General features: G+C 35.4%; 1 protein-coding gene across 1 annotated transcript; it reads left to right on the top strand.

Moving 5' to 3' along the window:
• Window positions 1–3,952: 3,952 nt before the first annotated feature.
• Window positions 3,953–4,558, top strand: LOC146907410 (uncharacterized). The gene has a single exon (XM_085729097.1). The coding sequence runs from the start codon at window positions 3,953–3,955 to the stop codon at window positions 4,556–4,558; it is 606 nt and encodes a 201-aa protein (XP_085585223.1).
• The last annotated feature ends 16,233 nt before the right edge of the window (window positions 4,559–20,791 follow it).

Raw genomic sequence — 20,791 nt, 5'->3', positions numbered from 1 at the left:
ATTTTGACCACTTTTATCCGTTTTAAGTTTTTTTATTCGTATTTTAAATGCCGAGTAATTTCGTCGTTTCAGACGGAATTTCGGCAGAGAGGTATTTTAAAATACCTCATTTTTGGTTCCGAATGGACAATTTTAAATGTTTTATTATCTTGTTTTATTTTCTTTATTAATTAGCATTTTCTTAATCTTTTTATTCCTTTTAGATTTTATTTCATTTTATTTTAGCCTTTTATCTTTTAATTTTCGTATTTACTTATTTTTTTTATTTAAATATTAAATTCTATTTTTTATCCTTTTCTTTGGGTCCAAGTCTAGTGTCTAGCTGTCCATTACCATGTGATCCCTTGTGAGGGTATTATCGTCATTTTTTCATCTGCAGAGTTAGACCTAATGTGTAACTATAAAAGCAGCAATCATTGGCATTCAGAGGGGACTGTACACACTGACCATTAGCGGCAGCCTCCAATCAATACACACAAACCCTAATTCTTTCTCTCTCTCTCTTCTCTTTATCAGATAAAAACCGAAAAACTCATGAAGTTCATCATGAATTTGACGAACATAAGAAAACTCCAGAACACTTTCCAAAGTTCATCATGAATCTCATCAACAAATATCCCCAGAATCACATTTAACCACAAAATTCAATAGCAATTTCGAAATCCAAGAACACAACAAATTTGTTTCGAATCTGCTTTATACAACCGAGATCAAAACCATCCATGAATTTGAATAACAACAGCAAACTGTCATCGATTCAGATCCGTTTTCAAAGCAAAGAAGAAGGAAACCGAAATTAGTAACAAGAAGCTCGAATCTCGCAACAACACTGTATGATTTAACAAAGCTACAAACCGTTTTCAAACAGAGGCAAACCGATCTGAAGATTGAAGCAAACTGAGTTTAATTCAACACAGCCACAACAACAACCGTAGCTTGCAAGTGCCGTTCTCACCAGGTCGAAGCCAGATTGAAGGAGGAAGGAGGAACTGCACCAAGGAACTACTAACAGAGGTCAAATCGGAACCGGTTCAAGCAGTGAAGGTATATGTTCATCTTTTCCTTGTTTATTTGAAGCTAGATCTAGGAGTGTTGAGAGCTTGTTTTGAAATTCCGTTTTTAAAATCGAAAAGAGAAGAAAGAGTTGAGTAATTCGGTAAAAAAATAATAAAAAAATAAGGTTGAAGCTCCGACACGGCGGCGCTACGGCGGACCACCGCGTCGGAGGATTTCCGGCAACCGCAACTCTTTCTTCTCCGGCGGTCTGTCTTTGAGTGTTGAGGGAGAGCTTCTCTCTCTAAGTTAAACTTAGAGAGAGAAGTGTATTGATTAGTGTTTGTTTTTTGCTGTTTCAGCTTATATAAACCCCTCCTTATTTGTGTGCGCGCGCGTCCATGGCTTAATATGCTCCTGTGTGTTTGTAACCATCAGATCTGGAGACATCTAAGATCTGATGGCTACTGTGAGTCTCTCTTTAGAATGCTGCGCTAGCATCCCTTATGTAGTTCCCATGTGTTTTTATTTTAAATCGTCAGATCATGGATCTGACGGTCCCTGCTTTACTGTCATTTTGTTCCTTGTTTTAGTGTTTATTTTATCTGTTTTTTAGAAACCCTTGGATCTTTGATCCAATGGCTATGATGAATTTGCTGGTTATCTAATTTGGACCCTCTGATTCATCAGACGACCCAAATTAATCCATGCTGAGCCAATTTGCTTTATTTCCATTTTGATCCCTTCTTTTGCCTTATTTGCATTCTAGTCCTTCTTTTAAAATTTAAGCCTATGTCTCTTAAACTCATAATTTTTTTTTACTATGTGTCATGCATTTTTTTAAAAAATACCTTAATCCTCATAACATGCATCTTGTAGTTAATTTTTGCTTTAATGTTTGTTTTCAAAACTTGCATTTCATGCATTATTTTTATATCTAATGTCATGCATTTTACTTGGTAACTATTTCCGTATGTGATGTTTCTTTTTAAAAAACCTCTTTGATTCATGATTTAACATTTTGGTATATTTTGTTTTGCATCATCTTTAGTATAATCTCATGCATTTTCTTTTCTTATTGCAAATTATTTAAATTCCATGACATTTAGTGTGTATAACTAGGAAATGGATGTATATTTTTTACCATTGGTTTGTAGCTTGGCAAAGAGGCCATAGAATGTATCTAGGAATTTTTGTAATAATGTAGGTAACACAAGCACCGACACTTGCACCGACACTATCACTTTATTTACCGCTTTACGCTCGCTTTATGTTTCACGTTATTACGCTAGCTTTCCGTTAGTTATCAAAATCATTTTCATCTCAAAAAAATCAAATAAGCAAAAGTCAAATTATTTTCTTAATAAACCTTGGATCCAAATCCAAGTTGTTTTCCCTTCTTATTTTCTTAATCAAATTCCTAAATGAATCTTAATTAAACTTAGACCAAATTTCTTAAATAAAATGAAACAACCTCACTTCTATTTTACTTCTAGAGCCTTGAGGCCCCTCAATCCCCTTCTAAAAATCATTTTCAAAAATAATTAAAATCAACCTAACCCACAAAAATATTTTTGAGAGAGAACTACGGCGGTTTTGATCCCTTTTAAGGGTACGTAGGCAAGGGTTTAGTCCTTCCAAATCGATCAAATAAAAATAACAAAAGTTCATACTTCTTCTCCCTCCATTCTTTCACTTATACTTTAAGCAACAAATTTCCAAATAAAAATAAAGTTAGAAAGAGGTTCCCACGGAGTACCGTGGACGATGCGGGTGCCTAACACCTTCCCTAATAGTAACCGACCCCCAGATCCAAATAAGGGTTTAACTCATTTTCCCTTCCCACAAAAAATCGAGAAAGTCCAAACGATTGAGGGTTCAAAACCAATCAATGGATTGACACCCGAAAATCATGGTCTACAAAATTGGCGACTTCACTGGGGATGCTATGCGGGTTAAGCCCACCTTTCTTCCTTTATCTTTGCTTTACTATTTTGTATATATTTTACCTTGTTACGTGAGGGGTGAGAAAAATAAAAGTCATACTCCCGGACTTGAGTGAAACCTATGATAGGACGGAGTACGGTCATAGTGCCATACCAGGACCTGCCTATGTGTGCATGTGATATAACTCCACTCAACGTGGGTTCAAGAGTACATATACGTCACCATGAGTAGTCGTGATTGGCGTTATTATTTTTGAAATCCATCAAGCGTTGAGGACCTTTAGATCACCCTTAACCCATCTTGGCCTTTTATTAGGACATAGTGCAGAGACTAAACCAAGAGTAGTCTTGACTTTGGTCGTCACGCGATACTACACTCAAACTAGACTTCCTTACGAATTATTGGTCTAGGAGTTAATCCTACGCACCGAGATATTCATAAGGGTAGTTGTAAGTTGGGAACTTGGTAGAACCCTTGTTACAAGTGCAATTGGAAACCATAGTCCTTACCAAATGGCGTTACCTTCAACTCCAACATTATGAATCTAGCCCCCATGTATTCTATGTATTCTAGCATAACCATACATACATGCATTCATCCATAAACCTTTTTTTTTCATCCATTAAAAATGTTGAAGGACTTAGTCAAGTTTTTTGTAAACATCAAAGGAATGGACCTTGTAAGAATGGATACCAAGAAATACAATTTCAAAAATCTCAACTAAGCTTTTGCTTTTGTTAAGAACATCTTCCTTGGGTTCGTTCCTACCTTTTGAAATGGAAACCTATTGCAATATCCTTACAATTTTCAAATGAAGCCATGTTCCTTTGCGATTTTTACAACTCGCCTTGACAAAATCCTTCGATAACAAAAAAGATTGTATATTTTTACATAAGCATATCATGCATCATTTTGCATTCATAGTTTCTAGTTCGTGTCTCATATCTTGTTTCTGTCTACAAAAGGTCAATCCACCAGTCTACTCGAATCTACAACACTCGAGCAAATCAGAATGGATCATCTTGAACAAGAAAACCACAAGCTTCGTGAAGAGGTGACAACCCTCCGGGCCGAGAATGAGATTTTGAGGAACTTAGTATCTTTGATGTCGGTCGCACAGAGTCAGCCATTGTCCCTTCCTATTTGTAGCACTCAAGCTCAGACGGTTGCTTCCACTACCCCGATTTCAACAGTGTTTGCTAGTACTCCTCAACATGCTATGCTGGAAGGTTATCTCTGGAGTACACCTTTAAGTTCTAGTGAAGTATTTCGTCCTGGTGTCTCTAAGGTTCAAGCTCCTTTTGTGCAACAGACAACGCCTATCCCTCAGTCGGGCCCTTCGTTCCCTCAAGCTGCTATGAACTACTCAGCTCCTTTGATTCATACCACTCAGCAGGGCCATAAACCCATCTATCATTCAGGAAGTGTGGTTGCATACAACCAGGTAGAAGAACTGAGAGAAAAGTTTGACAAAATGCGGTTGGAATTGAAAGCTCTCCGTGGGGAAGAATTGTTCGGGGAAAGTGCTTATGATCTCTGCTTGGTACCAAATGTCGTGATACCACCCAAATTCAAGGTCCCTGATTTTGAGAAGTACAAAGGGAATACATGCCCTTAGGACCATTTGACGATGTACGCCAGAAAGATGTCCCCTCAAATCGACAATGATAAGCTTCTTATCTACTGCTTTCAATATAGTCTGACTGGTGCCGCTTTGAAGTGGTACACGGGCCTAAGCCGTGTTGATGTCAAAACTTTCAAAGATTTGGGCAATGCTTTCGTCCAAAGATACAACTACAACTTGTATTTGGCCCTTGAAAGAGAAGATCTGTATGCCATGACCCAGAATGATAATGAATCTTTCAAAGCATATGCCCAGCGATGGAGAGATTTTGCCGATCAGGTCCGTCCACCTTTGGAAGAGAAAGAATTGACTGGGATTTTCTTGAGGACTTTGGATCAGTTTTATTATCAGAAAATGGTTGGAAGTGCTCCCACCAACTTTGCAAAGACGATGATTATGGGGATGCGTCTCGAAGAAGGGGTTCGAGAAGGACGCTTGGTCAAAGAAAGTGTTCCCACTGATAGTTCAGAGGAGGAAAACCAGGAAATGAGTATGGTAGAAAGTCAGCCTCAACAACAGTATCTGGCTTATCACCCTGTAGCCGCTGTTATGCCTAGCATAAATGATGTTCAGAGTTCGGGTTATCAACCCCAGTCCCAGCAGTAACAGCAACAACCTCGAAAACAGTCTCCAAGAACTAAATTTGAACCGATTCCAATGAAATATGAGGAGTTGTTTCCTGATTTGCTTAGGAGGAACCTCATCCAAACTAAACCACCTCCTCCAATGCCTAAAAAATTGCCAGCACGGTTTAGAGTCGATCTCTCATGTGTCTTCCATCAAGGGGCACTAGGTCATGACATTGAGCACTGTTACGCTTTCAAGAATGCAGTCCAAGATTTATTTGAAGCCGATCTCCTGCCTTTCTAAGTTTGGATTCTGACATGCAAGTTAATCCGCTATCGGATCTGGGTGTTTAATGTTGATACATGGAATGTTTAGCCGCAATTGGATCTTTGTTGATGTTTATTTCTACTACTCATCTGTTTAATTAATATGTTTGTTTGTTGCTTTATGTTTTTCAAAAAAAATCCTTTCGTCCCACCCGAGATGGAAGTGAACTTGTTTAGGGCTTTTTGATTTATGTATTTTCATCATTAATTAAAAAGTCGCTTTGATCCCGACTTTGTTTTTATTTTGTCCTTTTTCTGGAAAAATGGTAACACAAAAAAAACCAAAAAATTTCTTTTTCTTTAATCATTTCCACATATTTGCATAATCATAATGTTTATATCAATAATCAAATCATGCATTAATAAACCCGTTGAACACTTAAACCCTGTACTCTCTCTCGACTTCGAGTTCCTTGTATCCGAGGCCGAAGAAGAGGACGATGAAGAAGTTTCCAATGAGATTTCTCGCCTACTGGGGCATCTTGGCCGTCGAAGCTGCAAATATCAAGAAATATCGTCCTAAAGATGACTTTCATACACAAAGACTGGCACGAGATGCTTCCATCTGCCTGCAGGGATTTTGTACTTCAAGTGCACACTTTAACAGGGGCAACCCCCCCACCATCCCTTAGTATACAATTTAAAGGCAGTGCCTCACATAGAGGTCAGAGTCCCATCAACAGAAGTTCCAATGAAAGCTAAGCTTGTTTGAATTTAGAAGTGTTAATGCCGTATGTCGTGGACAGTTATATCAAAAGGAAAAAGAAAGTATTCGACAAAGAAGGCTCGTCCCCTGTGAATGCCAAGAAAGTGGTTTTTGTGCTCAAAAATGTTACCTGATTCCAGGGGCAAAAGGAATGCCTAATTACAAAGAATGGTGACAAACTTGTATGTGCTGTGAATACCGATGCATTCAAGAAATACTTTGTAAAAAAAAAAAGCGTCTCGATGGGCTGAAAACCTGAAAGGGCGGTCCATGCAAAAATTAGAGACATGTTAAAATAAAAAAGCTCGATAAGTCGCAAACCTGAAAAGACGGCTTAGGCAAAAAGAGCGTCTCGATGGACTAAAAACCCGAAAGGGCGGTCCATGCAAAAATTAGAGACATGCAAAAAAAATATCATAAATAAAAATATGAATGTTTATCCTGATAGGTTGAAACCCGCAAGGGCGACCTATGCAAAAGTTAAGGATTATGACAAAGTAACTGCATCTGGTCGGACATGACTCACTTGGGGCATTTCAGCCGTCAAAAGACCGCCAACTCATGGCAAGGTAACTACATCAATTCAGATATGATTCATCTGGGGCATTTTAGCTGTTAAATGAGCTCTGATATGAAGCATCTGCAAATCAAAGACTTGGAACGGTGGAATTCAAAGTTTTTAGAGAGCATAGCGGTTAATGTGTTCAATGTACCTTTCCCATATAATCACCATTTTCCAAACTTTTAAAATCTGTGGAGCCACGCCTTTGGCAGGTCACCACTCTATTTACATTAATTTGACCCTGTGCCCATTTATTTGAAATTCTCATTTATTCTGTTTGCATAATTTTCTTCTATTTTTGATGTGAATACTTAAAGCAAAAATTTTTTAAAATTTTAAACTTTTTTTTCATGTCTTCTGAAATGCATAAACAACAGGTATATCTTCTTTGAGCTTATGAGTAGGAGAAACATACATCAACATTCGTCTCAATGACAGTTAAACTCTGGAAGGTAGGTGTGACCAAGTGCTGTGAGATGACCTCTGTCAAAAAAAAAAAGAAAAGAAAAGAAAAAGAAAAATATACAAAGAAAAGCTCGCTAAGTTGAAAACCCGAAAGGGCGGCTTAGGTAAAAATGAGCATCCCGGTGGATTGAAAACCCGAAAGGGCGGTCCAGGCAAAAATTAGGGATAAAAAAAAAGTATACAAAAAAAAGTAGTATACAGAAAATGAGAAATGAAAAATAAAGACAGAGGCATCACAGTTCAAGTGGGTCAAATGGAAAGAATGCACTTGGTGTTGGCTTATAAATGGCGACTTTTGCCTATGGTTTGATGAATGGCGACTTCTGCCTATGGTTTGGTTAATGGCGACTTCTGCCTATGGTTTAATGAATGGCGACTTCTGTCTGTGGTTTGATTAATGACGTCTTTTGCTTGTGGTTTGATAAATGGGCTTCTTCCCCCTTCAAGTGGTTTGATTATTAGGCTTTACCTCTTCAAGTGGTTTATCTAGAGGGATTTACCCCACCAATGGTTTGATTACAGGGCTTTACCCCATCAGTGGTTTGTCTGAATGGATTTACCCGACAAGTGTTTGACTCAATATGGTTATCCCCAATGAAGATTGCTGAGTGTTTGTATTGCGATGTCGGTCCACCTCCATCTTACTTGTCCAGTCTTATCAGTTTCGCTCGTTATTAAGAGTCGTACAAGTTGTGCTTTCATATGTTCAGACATTCATTCATATACATATTCATGCATATAAAGATTCATGCATATATAACTTGCATACAAATATCATTCATACATGATTGCATTGACCACCTTGTGTCCTATTTCAATCGTATCTCACAAAGGTGTCATCCCCTGATTTGTCAGATAACGAGATGTCACCCAATCTTTTTCTTGTCAGAAGTGTCATCCCCTGATTTGTCAGATAATGAGATGTCACCCAATCTTTTTCTTGTCAGAAGTGTCGTTTCCTGTTTTGTCAGATAACGAGATGTCACTCAATCTTTATCATCAAGTGTTTCATTCCCCACTTGGTCGGAAGACGGAATGTCAATGTTATTATTCCCCGGTTTGTCGGATTACGGAATATCAAGTGTTTCATTCCCCGCTTGGTCGGAAGACGGAATGTCAAGATTTTTATTCCCCGGTTTGTCGGATTACGGAATATTAAGTGTTTCATTCCCCCGCTTGGTCGGAAGACGGAATGATAAGATTGTTGTTCCCCGGTTTGTCGGAATACGGAATATCAAGTGTTTCATTCCCCGCTTGGTCGGAAGACGGAATGTCAAGTTTTTTACTCCCCGGTTTCTCGGATTATGGAATATCAAGTGTTTCATTCCCCGCTTGGTCGGAAGACGGAATGTCAAGATTTTTATTCCCCGGTTTGTCGGAATACGGAATGTCAACAGTGTCATATCCCCGTATACCGGATGACGAGATGTCACTCAATTTCTATCTTCTCAGGTGTTATCCCCAGTGTCTGCTCAGTCTTGTTTCCTATTTTCGTCTTTATCAATTCTAAAGGTAATAGACAAGTTTCATTTCTCGTAATGTCGTCTTTACCAATTCTAAAGGTAATATACATGTGTTTATCTTTCTTGTATAGTAGACTTTACCAATTCTAAAGGTAATAGACATGTGTTTATCTTTCTTGTATTGTCGTCTTTACCAATTCTAAAGGTAATAGACATGTGGTTATCTTTCTCGTAATGTCGTCTTTACCAATTCTAAAGGTAATAGACATGTGTTTATCTTTCTTGTGATGTCGTCTTTACCAATTTAAAGGTAATAGTCAGTCTTTCCTCCCCAGAGATACTTATCAGTTTTGTTCCCCAGTCAGTTTATTTTTGTCGTCTTTGCATTCATACTTGCATCGTTTGCATTCATATCATTATATTCATTGCATTCTCAGCTTTTCAACTGGTCAAAATTCGGTGTACTTAGTATTTAAGTCTCTTCGACCCATCGATTTAAAAAGTATTCTTTTAAATCTTCGTGACGAAGAAACTTAAATAGGGGCATCTGTCATACCCCAAATTTTGACCACTTTTATCCGTTTTAAGTTTTTTTATTCGTATTTTAAACGCAGAGTAATTTCGTCATTTCAGACGGAATTTCGGCAGAGAGGTATTTTAAAATACCTCATTTTTTGTTCTGAATGGACAATTTTAAATGTTTTATTATCTTGTTTTTATTTTCTTTATTAATTAGTATTTTCTTAATCTTTTTATTCCTTTTAGATTTTATTTCATTTTATTTTAGCCTTTTATCTTTTAATTTTCGTATTTACTTATTTTTTTTATTTAAATATTAAATTCTGTTTTTTATCCTTTTCTTTGGGTCCAAGTCTAGTGTCTAGCTGTCCATTACCATGTGATCCCTTGTGAGGGTATTATCGTCATTTTTTCATCTGCAAAGTTAGACCTAATGTGTCACTATAAAAGCAGCAATCATTGGCATTCAGAGGGGACTGTACACACTGACCATTAGCGGCAGCCTCCAATCAATACACACAAACCCTAATTCTTTCTCTCTCTTCTCTTTATCATATCAAAACCGAAAAACTCATGAAGTTCATCATGAATTTGACGAACATAAGAAAACTCCAGAACAATTTCCAAAATTCATCATGAATCTCATCAACAAATATCCCCAGAATCACATTTAACCACAAAATTCAATAGCAATTTCGAAATCCAAGAACACAACAACAAATTTGTTTCGAATCTGCTTTATACAACCGAGATCAAAACCATCCATGAATTTGAATAACAACAGCAAACTGTCATCGGTTCAGATCCGTTTTCAAAGCAAAGAAGAAGGAAACCGAAATTAGTAACAAGAAGCTCGAATCTCGCAACAACACTGTATGATTTAACAAAGCTACAAACCGTTTTCAAACAGAGGCAAACCGATCTGAAGATTGAAGCAAACTGAGTTTAATTCAACACAGCCACAACAACAACCATAGCTTGCAAGTGCCGTTCTCACCAGGTCGAAGCCAGATTGAAGGAGGAAGGAGGAACTGCACTAAGGAACTGCTAACAGAGGTCAAATCGGAACCGGTTCAAGCAGTGAAGGTATATGTTCATCTTTTCCTTGTTTATTTGAAGCTAGATCTAGGAGTGTTGAGAGCTTGTTTTGAAATTCCGTTTTTAAAATCGAAAAGAGAAGAAAGAGTTGAGTAATCCGGTAAAAAAGATAATAAAAAAATAAGGTTGAAGCTCCGACACGGCGGCGCTACGGCGGACCACCGCGTCGGAGGATTTCCGGCAACTGCAACTCTTTCTTCTCCGGTGGTCTGTCTTTGAGTGTTGAGGGAGAGCTTCTCTCTCTAAGTTAAACTTAGAGAGAGAAGTGTTTTGATTAGTGTTTGTTTTTTGCTGTTTCAGCTTATATAAACCCCTCTTTATTTGTGTGTGTGCGCGTCCATGGCTTAATATGCTCCTGTGTGTTTGTAACCATCAGATCTGGAGACATCTAAGATCTGATGGCTACTGTGAGTCTCTCTTTAGAATGCTGCACTAGCATCCCTTATGTAGTTCACCATGTGTTTTTATTTTAAATCGTCAGATCATGGATCTGACGGTCCCTGCTTTACTGTCATTTTGTTCCTTGTTTTAGTGTTTATTTTATCTGTTTTTTAGAAACCCTTGGATCTTTGATCCAATGGCTATGATGAATTTGCTGGTTATCTAATTTGGAGCCTCTGATTCATCAGACGACCCAAATTAATCCAGACTGAGCCAATTTGCTTTATTTCCATTTTGATCCCTTCTTTTGCCTTATTTGCATTCTAGTCCTTCTTTTAAAATTTAAGCCTATGTCTCTTAATCTCATAATTTTTTTTTACTATGTGTCATGCATTTTTTTAAAAAATACCTTAATCCTCATAACATGCATCTTGTAGTTAATTTTTGCTTTAATGTTTGTTTTCAAAACTTGCATTTCATGCATTATTTTTATATCTAATGTCATGCATTTTACTTGGTAACTATTTCCGTATGTGATGTTTCTTTTTAAAAAACCTCTTTGATTCATGATTTAACATTTTGGTATATTTTGTTTTGCATCATCTTTAGTATAATCTCATGCATTTTCTTTTCTTATTGCAAATTATTTAAATTCCATGACATTTAGTGTGTATAACTAGGAAATGGATGTATATTTTTTACCATTGGTTTGTAGCTTGGCAAAGAGGCCATAGAATGTATCTAGGAATTTTTGTAATAATGTAGGTAACACAAGCACCGACACTTGCACCGACACTATCACTTTATTTACCGCTTTACGTTCGCTTTATGTTTCACGTTATTACGCTAGCTTTCCGTTAGTTAGAAAAATCATTTTCATCTCAAAAAAATCAAATAAGCAAAAGTCAAATTATTTTCTTAATAAACCTTGGATCCAAATCCAAGTTGTTTTCCCTTCTTATTTTCTTAATCAAATTCCTAAATGAATCTTAATTAAACTTAGACCAAATTTCTTAAATAAAATGAAACAACCTCACTTCTATTTTATTTCTAGAGCCTTGAGGCTCCTCAATCCCCTTCTAAAAATCATTTTCAAAAATAATTAAAATCAACCTAACCCACACAAATATTTTTGAGAGAGAACTACGGCGGTTTTGATCCCTTTTAAGGGTACGTAGGCAAGGGTTTATTCCTTCCAAATCGATCAAATAAAAATAACAAAAGCTCATACTTCTTCTCCCTCCATTCTTTCACTTATACTTTAAGCAACAAATTTCCAAATAAAAATAAAGTTAGAAAGAGGTTCCCACGGAGTACCGTGGACGATGCGGGTGCCTAACACCTTGCCTAATAGTAACCGACCCCCGGATCCAAATAAGGGTTTAACTCATTTTCCCTTCCCACGAAAAATCGAGAAAGTCCAAACGATTGAGGGTTCAAAACCAATCAATAGATTGACACCCAAAAGTTTGTCTGTACAAAATGTTTTCTAACCCTTAACCAAATAAAACTTTTTAAAAACATTTTGTTCTTGAAGATATTTTTAAAATAATAAAATCTTTAAAATATTTTCTGAAACGATTACGTTATTACTAAAATTCTGATTGAATCAGTTTTCTATTTTTTGCGCATCGGCTAAAAGTCTAACGGGAACAATCCAACAAAGGTAAGACCTACAACATTAGATAAGAGCACCATGAAGGTGCACGAGAAGCTCTGTGCGCATTATCGTAAAGGAGCGCGCCCAGGTCAAATCATAGTCGTCAAAGCCATCTCTAACAACTTCTGTTATCCACAACGCAAAACCCAGAGGCAGTTATCAACCTCCCTGGCTATATAAGCGTGACTCAACGCCCAAGGTACGATCTGATTCACCCATTTTCGCATACTGACTTGAGCGTTGCAGTGTTAACGTTCCCGTAAACACCATTCTCCTCCTCCGAGGACACTTGCACTCGTCCACATCAGAGCTCTGCGCACCACCGCGACAACAACCACAATTTCTAGAGAAACACCACTACATTTCTCTGATCTTCACCGGACAGATCACTATCGAAAAAACTTCTCCAAATACTTTGAAGCTTTCATAAGTTTTATGTTAACAAAATAAATCACAAAAATTTATTTTCCACGGAGACATTTTCTAAAACATTGTTCATTTTGGGGCATTTTCTCAAAGTAGTTTAAAATGCTAAGTAAAATTGTTTACCCAAACTTCAAGCTTAGTAAACCTAAATAAAGGCTCCCTGAACTCATAGTTTTATCAATCTGTGCTTCGGTCATTAAAATACAATCGACATGGCAAATCAATAATTTTTTTTGAAGTCGATCAATACAAACAATAGATCTCCTCACTCTAACAGTACTCATAGTGTAAAAACATAATTTCAACAGTTTTTGAAAATCATAAAATTTTCAAAATGCTCCAAATTAAAATTTTCTGAGATCATGTCCAAAAATAGGCCTGACGGCCACCTCTTAGTTTCAAGAGAAAGATCAATTTTCTTTATTATAAATCATCCACTCTCAAACTTAGATAATCACACATAAGTTGAGAGACACTGAGTTAAGTTTACAACCATACACACTATTCGAAACGAGACATCAAAGCTTCGAGATTAGAGTTGATCTTGCATTATCTTCGAGACATCGAGATTTTTGAAAGGCAATAGATGAAGGCAGAATTGAAATAAGAGGGGTTTATAGTTGATCAAGGAAAGATATTAGGGTTCAACTTGTGAAACTTAATTCCAACACAACTTGTTTATTGTTTGTTTCACGTCTCTCATAATCAATGCAACTATCAAGTAGTATCAACCATCTACTTACTATCACAACTTTTAACAATCTAAGTAACTTAACGATTCATTAACCAAGTCCATGTAGACACGTTAAAAGAAATAATTTGATACCTCTTGCAAAAGTGACACATCAGATGGAGTCGTTATCCGGGACTTGCGTCAATTCCACATTAATTTTTTTATTGTTAAAAATTCATTAAATATATTTAGTAAATACATTTCATTTTATACTTTTATTTTATGCTTTTATTTTCTTTATTATTTTTGTGAACAATTCTTTCACTTTTATTCATTTATTTTTTAAAGTCCGTCACCCTAATTCTTTTCGAGTATGGATATAGTTCGCTTGTTTAATCTCTTTCACATAATCTGTCAAACTAATAACCATCTACTAACTACAACACATTTTAACAATCGTAGTAATGAACGGTTCATTAACTAAAACCTTATAGATACGATAAAATAAATATTTTGATACCAATAGCGAAAGCGACTAAAACATCCATTTAACAGTATCAACTCCCAACATTTATTGGAATCAAGGGCAAAAAAAGGATTAACAATGTGAAGAAATTTAACAAATTCATTTATTTTGATGCAAAGAATCAATACATCCAACATACTGATTATTTTCTAATTTTATTTTTGCGTATTATTTTAATAAAATCATCAACAAATGTCAATGATTTACACAATATTCTTTCAAACTCGAAACTCTACCATAATTTAGGGGGATTAGGAGCACAACAACACTGATTTAGAGGTCCTTTAAAAATACATTCACCACTTAATGCATAGCCCTTGGTTTTACAAAGCTGACGGCAATCTGATGCATTCGTGCATGGTGCTATGCACTGGAAATCTGGACGTGACCCTATTGCCAAGCCTGCAATCAGCAAAATAAGTTAAATCTTTAATTCTAGTTGGTCAATAAAACAAATTTTGTTATATTTTTAGGCTATTGCAAGAATTACATAATCATCCTTAAAAAAAAAAAGAATTACATAATCACCGGAACAAATTATTTTTGAACTTTGATCTTGCTAACATTTGATTTAACAAATTTATAAAAATTGTAAATTCATATGACAAACGTTGTTGATTCATACCCATCTAATAACTTATTTTTTTAATGATCGAATCATTAGACAAAATTACATATAGAAGAAATCATATTATTTTCTATTTTCATATAGTAAATTATATATTGAAAATGAACCTCAATAGAAATTTTCTCGTTACCTGAAGGGAGAACCAAGGCAATGCACAAAATCAAGCAAAGAAATGATTGATAAATGGAAAAAGCCATCGTATAAGATTTCAACTTTCTCTAAAAAAAAAATATGTATTTCAACTTGTATTGTATTTTGCGTGAGAAGCATGATTAATATGCATGTTCATTATATACTACCAATATGAGAGAGCCTAAGGAAAAACATTAATGACCTTTGAAAAAAATTCAACTGAAAAAAAAAAGAGATTGTAGTAAAAATGTATTATATTACCTATATTAGAGAGCCTAGGGAAAAACATTAAAGACCTTTGAAAAAATTCAACTGAAAAAAAAGAGAATGTTGAAAAGTAAAAATGCATTAATGATATTAAAAAAAAATTGGTTTAAATATTATTGAATATACTTTATTTTTTTCTGGTAGTGAATATACTTTATTTTTATTATAAATTGTTATTCTTATTATTACAGTTGTGTTATTTTTTGATTTCACGGTCAAAATTGTAATATTTATGTTTAGTATATTTGTATAAAAAATGTTTAGTATATGAGTTAAATTACACCAGAAGTCATTTAAGTTATTTAATTATAACTAATTGGTTATTTAAGTTTTTTCTGTACCAATTAGGTTCTTTACGTTATTTAACCGTAAAATTTGGAGAATTTTAAATCATAAAAATGTAAGTTATTCGGAGCTTAAAAAGTTCAACTAAATAACTTGAAAGACCTAAATATTACAAAAAATACTTAAATGACCTAAGTGTCATGGAACACAAATTTAGCCCACCAGACTTATATTAGCAATATTGTGTTTAGTTTTCTTGCAATGTTTACTTGCCATGATGTGATTATTCTTGCATTTTTCTTCGGTTCAGTGGTTAATTTGAATTGTTAATATTATACATGTTTATTTTATCATTTTAATTATTCTCTAAAAACTTTAGTATTTTTTATAATGAAATCAAAGAGAATATAAGACATGTCAACCAATTTGGCATTCAAGGAGACTCAAATCCTTTGTCAAATGCTCATATATATTATTAAAAAAAAAAGGAAAAAATACAAAAAAAAAAAAAAAGGGACTTAAAATCTAACCCAACAAGTCCACAAATGTGTAGGTCAATCCAAATGCACAGTACAAACAGTTAAAAACCACACAAGTGGATCCAATATAGTTAAATTACTAATCAGAGGTCCGTAGACTGTCGAGTATACCGAACATCAACACAAAAGTAGTCTAAGAGCCAACAACTCCCTACATTGACTAAAATAAGCAATGCCAACCTTTTCAAGCTCAAACAGTCCAATTTCAATCATAACGAATGACTAGGATATCAAAGAAGTTTGCCGTCAGTCACAAGGACTGTGATGGATATACAAACAACACTGATGCGAAACCTTAGCATTGGAAAACTGAAGACCTTAATAGAAATGGAAATAACCAGAGAATTCCGGGAAAAACATGCAACAAACACCCATACTCGAGGCAACAAAAGATCTTAACAGAACTAAACCAATACCAATCTTCGAACCCACAACCAAACTGGCCAAAACCAACGAACATGACCACACGACCTAGAATGACGTAGCCACGACAATTGATTTGAAAAAACCCAAAAAGTGGATAGGTCGAAAACAATCGAACCCAACCACATATTAAAACAATTGAAGCAAGAGGAAACCGACGACCAACCGTATAACCCAAATGCTTGAGGTCGCACCATATCTCATGTAGAAATATGAGGAAGTGCACACGAAAACGTTATGTAAAAACACTAGAGAAATGAATGAGGAAGCTATGGATGGCGACATCCTCTGTAGCCACCAGTACCGATCGACTCCCCTACACTTTGTGGTTGGTGCGATGAGAAACCAAGCACACCACCACCACCACCACAACTACATCTCGTCAATGTAATTTAGATGTTAAGAAGAAAAGATATGACTGTGATATTTTGGCGAGAGGATGAAGAAGAGAGAGAGAACACTAAACATCCAATGACTATTTTAATATGATTATTGTAAGTAAAATAAAAGAACATTGGTTCATGTACACCTTTTTCCCTCATACATCTTTTTTTGTGGTGGCTGGGGTTTGACCCCAGACCTTGCATATATTATGCATTGTCCCTACCAACTGAGCTAAGCTCACAAGGACTTTCCCTCATACATCTATTATACACCCTATGTGGCAACCCATGTGTCATTTTGTTTAAAATAAAATTCTAACCAAGCCATCCACTCCCTCTCACCTCAAACATCTCTCTCTACATCTCTTTATGATCTATTGCACAGCTCTCTCTACTCTTTACTATTTCACTCTCTACACACCACCAGTTCCAAAGATATGAATGTGAAGCATCAAAGCGCTCTCTCTCTCTCTCTCTCTCTCTCAACATCGTCAATATTCTCAGATATTAAGATGGTAATGGCAAGGTAATGGCGGCGACGAGGTATGGTGGTGGGGGGTTGGAGAGATATGAGACTTGAGTGGAGATGAAAATGGCGAAGTGATGGTGAGTACATGTAAGTTTGACGATGTGAGGGACAATAGGAGAATTCTTACTTCAGTTAGAATTGTTCTCCCCAACAACTCACCGAAATGGTGGTGACATTATTCTCATCGAAATCGCTCTTACTTCAGTTCTTTTAATTCTATACAATAGCTTGTTATGAAAATTCACAAAATCCTTCTTAAGTTTATATTTTAATGATAACAAACTTTATTAACTAAAGAGATCAATATGATTATGATATGTGTTGTGATCTAACAAGTTTTTTTAAGGCGCCCCATGCATGGGAAGCTCCCCACTGATGATAATATTCGAGCACATGGCTGTGTGGTGGTTTCCATATGTATCCTTTGCTATGCCTTTGCTGAATCTTATAATCATCTTTCCTCCACTGTCCTTTTGCGGTCGCCATTTGGTCTTGGTTGGAAGCTCAGATGCAGTGCACTTTTGATAGATCTTATATTCTTACTTTGCTTTCGGTGGTGCCTCATATTTGTAGCTCTCAAATTCGTGACATGTTTTATATTGTTATCATTCATATAGTTCACACTATTTGGTTGGTGCCTAAGGCAATCCGTTACAGCTCAGAAACTCTCTCTCTTCATGGAGCCAAAGAAAAAAAATCCTTTCTTCCATTGCTTTGTCAAGTAATTTATCTTTTGGGAAATGCTTACCTATAGATTTTGATTCTCATATGCTTGAAGCTTTCATCGCTTCTCCTCACCAAATAAATTTTGTTGTTATTGTTAATGCCAACATTGCCTTATGTGAAGGTAAACACAAATAGTTATGTTATTGGCGAGTCAGCTGCGTGTGGTGGTATTTTTCGTGATTATAGAGGCTCATTCCTAGATTGTAAATTGGATGCTTGGACAATCTTTGAAGCAGAGCTCTATGGCTTTGTGTTCGCTCTTGAATATGGAATCAGACATCGTCAGAAGTATCTTTGGGTCGAGGGGGATTCTCAAAGTGCTCTGAGGGTTTTTTAGAACTTCTCTCTAGTTCCTTTTGCTTTGCACAATCAGTGGCATAATTGTATGAACGTTGGTGTATTGATCCTTTCTTCGCATATTTATCGTGAAGGAAACAGTTGTACATATAAGTTGGCTAATCATGGACATGGTGTCACGAGTAGTTTCTGGTGGGATGTTTTACCCGCTTTTATTAGCCAGGATATTTTTAGAGACCGTGTTGGGCTTTCTAATTACCATTTTCCTTAGGTCTCGGGTATTACTTTGTTTTTCTGTTTTCTTTATAAAGGTTCAGGTCTGGTTTCTTCGCGTGTACGGTTTTCCCATTTTTTAATAAAACTTTATGAGCTTGGTGGCAGAGGATGGAGGTGATCTTGGGGTGCCAACTTAGTTGGGATGTCTTGTCTCATCCTGATGTTTTCCATTGCTTTCGAATCAGTATAAAAAACAACGGTTTTTAAAGTGTTTTTAGAACATGATATTACAAATGCACATGTTTCCAATAAACATGAATCTTTATAACACCAAGTGTAAATAATTACTTTAGAAATATGTGAAGCACTTCAGAATGAGATCATAAGCATCTAACGGGAACTACAAATTTAAAGAACAAGATTGACCGAGAAAATATGAGATCAGAAGCTGATCCATGTCTATCTTATTAACAAAATTCTTCAATAAAAAAGAACTTCATATTAGACATCAGACGCACTTCAGATTGTAGATCAGAAGATCAAAAAGGCATATCATAAGTACTTAAGAGTTGGTTTTTATCACGTAATTGAGAGAAGTTATACCTTGTTAAAATATAGAGTATCATTGCTAGATAAGTTGCAAGATGTATTTTGTCATCTTAGTTTCTAGTTTAGTTAGTTTTTTTTTAAGGGATCTAGTTTAGTTAGTTGTCATTGTAATGTATTTATTTTGCATAATAATAATACTTTAGTAAATTCTAGGTTTACATATGCAAACCGTCCCTGTAATTTGGCGTGTTTTTGATTTTCGTCCCTATATCTTTTTTTATAAAACAACACTTGTAAGTTAATAACTTTTTTTTTGTCCTTCACGTCAAACTCTGTTGCAAAAACGCCTTGCAGGCTAACGAGATGTGATGTGGCGGGTGCTGACTTGACTAAACACGCTTAGTCAGCACCCACAACGTCAAATGCCGTTAGCCAGCAAGAGGTTTTTTTAACAGAGTTTGACAGGAGGAACGAAAAACAAAAAGTTATTAACTTACTGAAGTTATTTTAGAAAAATAAAATAAAAATAAGGGACGAAAACAAAAACACACCAAATTACAAAGTCGATTGGCATATTTAAGCCTAAATTCTATTCTAATAGTAACTAGGGCTGGCAATGAACCGATACAACTCGAAAATAGTTCGGAATTCGATTCGATAATTAACTCGTTGAACTTGGTTCATGAACCAAATGAGCCGAACTTGAGCTGAAAATTAAGTTCGTTAACTAAATGAGTTGAACTTGAACTATATATAGTTCGACTCGTTTGGTTCATGAGATGAGTCGATTACATGTATATATGTGTATGAGTTTGGAAATGGAGAATTTCTTTTATGATATTATCAATTTTAACGTTAGTGTCCTTGTATTCCTTTTTAAAAAAAATAAAACAAAAATGAAAGTACACATTAAAAGTTGAAGCATATTGTCGTTGTATTTAAGCTCTTTAGACTAATGTGAAATTAGTCCCACATCGAAATTTTTTAAACATTACAGAAGATGACTAACATATAAAAGGAGGTGTGTATTTTCAGTCTCTTATGTAAGCGCTGTTTTAGAAAATAGTGTGTTGGTTCCTTATCCAATTAATGGGGTGGTAGTTTCCATGCTCATTAAAATTGGAATTAAGCTTTTATTGGTTTCCCAACTTACAATACGTAAGTGGTTCTCACACATTTTATGTGAATTATGTAACTAAGGAAAATATTAGTAAAAAATTAGTTACAATTTTTGAATTATGACACTCAAGTAGATGAGTTGAACCTAACGAGTCGAACCGAGTCGTTTGTGAACTTTTATCGAGTCGAACTCGAGCTAAAAAAAAGGTTCGTTTTATTTTCGAGTCGAGTTTCGAGCTGAACCGATTCTTATCGAGTCGAGTCGAGCTCAGACAAGTTCGACTCGACTCGACTCATTTTTAGCCCTAAGTAATACACATCGGTTACATTGACTAATTACAGTAATACACATCGGTTACATTGACTAATTACATAGAGCCAAAGGAAATGGCTAGAATAGACCTTTTCACAATATGTATAAACCCGTGTATTCCAATCCTGCCACTAAGTTCCAAATTTTCCTCCAAAAAAAAGTTCCAAATTTTAAATTTCGTGAACAATTTTTCATTGAGAACTAAATTAGTGTACTCTTGCATAAATTTTCAAAATCTACTATCTATAATTTATAGATGCCCATAAGTTTATTAGATTAAAACTATGTTAATTATAGAAGATTAAAAAAACGTATTAAAGTGTAAATGAACAAGTGTGCAATTTTTTATTATAAAAAATCATTTCTTACTATTTGAAGTCTTTATAAAATTAAGGATAATTTTGTAAATTTTGATCAAAGCGAGTGTAAATTAAAGAGGAATATTTATA

The sequence above is a fragment of the Medicago sativa genome, chromosome 7 (assembly GCF_051527215.1).
Source record: "Medicago sativa cultivar Bolivia chromosome 7, Bolivia_mono, whole genome shotgun sequence".
Taxonomy (NCBI): Eukaryota; Viridiplantae; Streptophyta; class Magnoliopsida; order Fabales; family Fabaceae; genus Medicago; species Medicago sativa.
The sequence above is the reverse complement of the archived record's forward strand: the minus strand, read 5'-3'. Positions and strand labels throughout refer to the sequence as shown.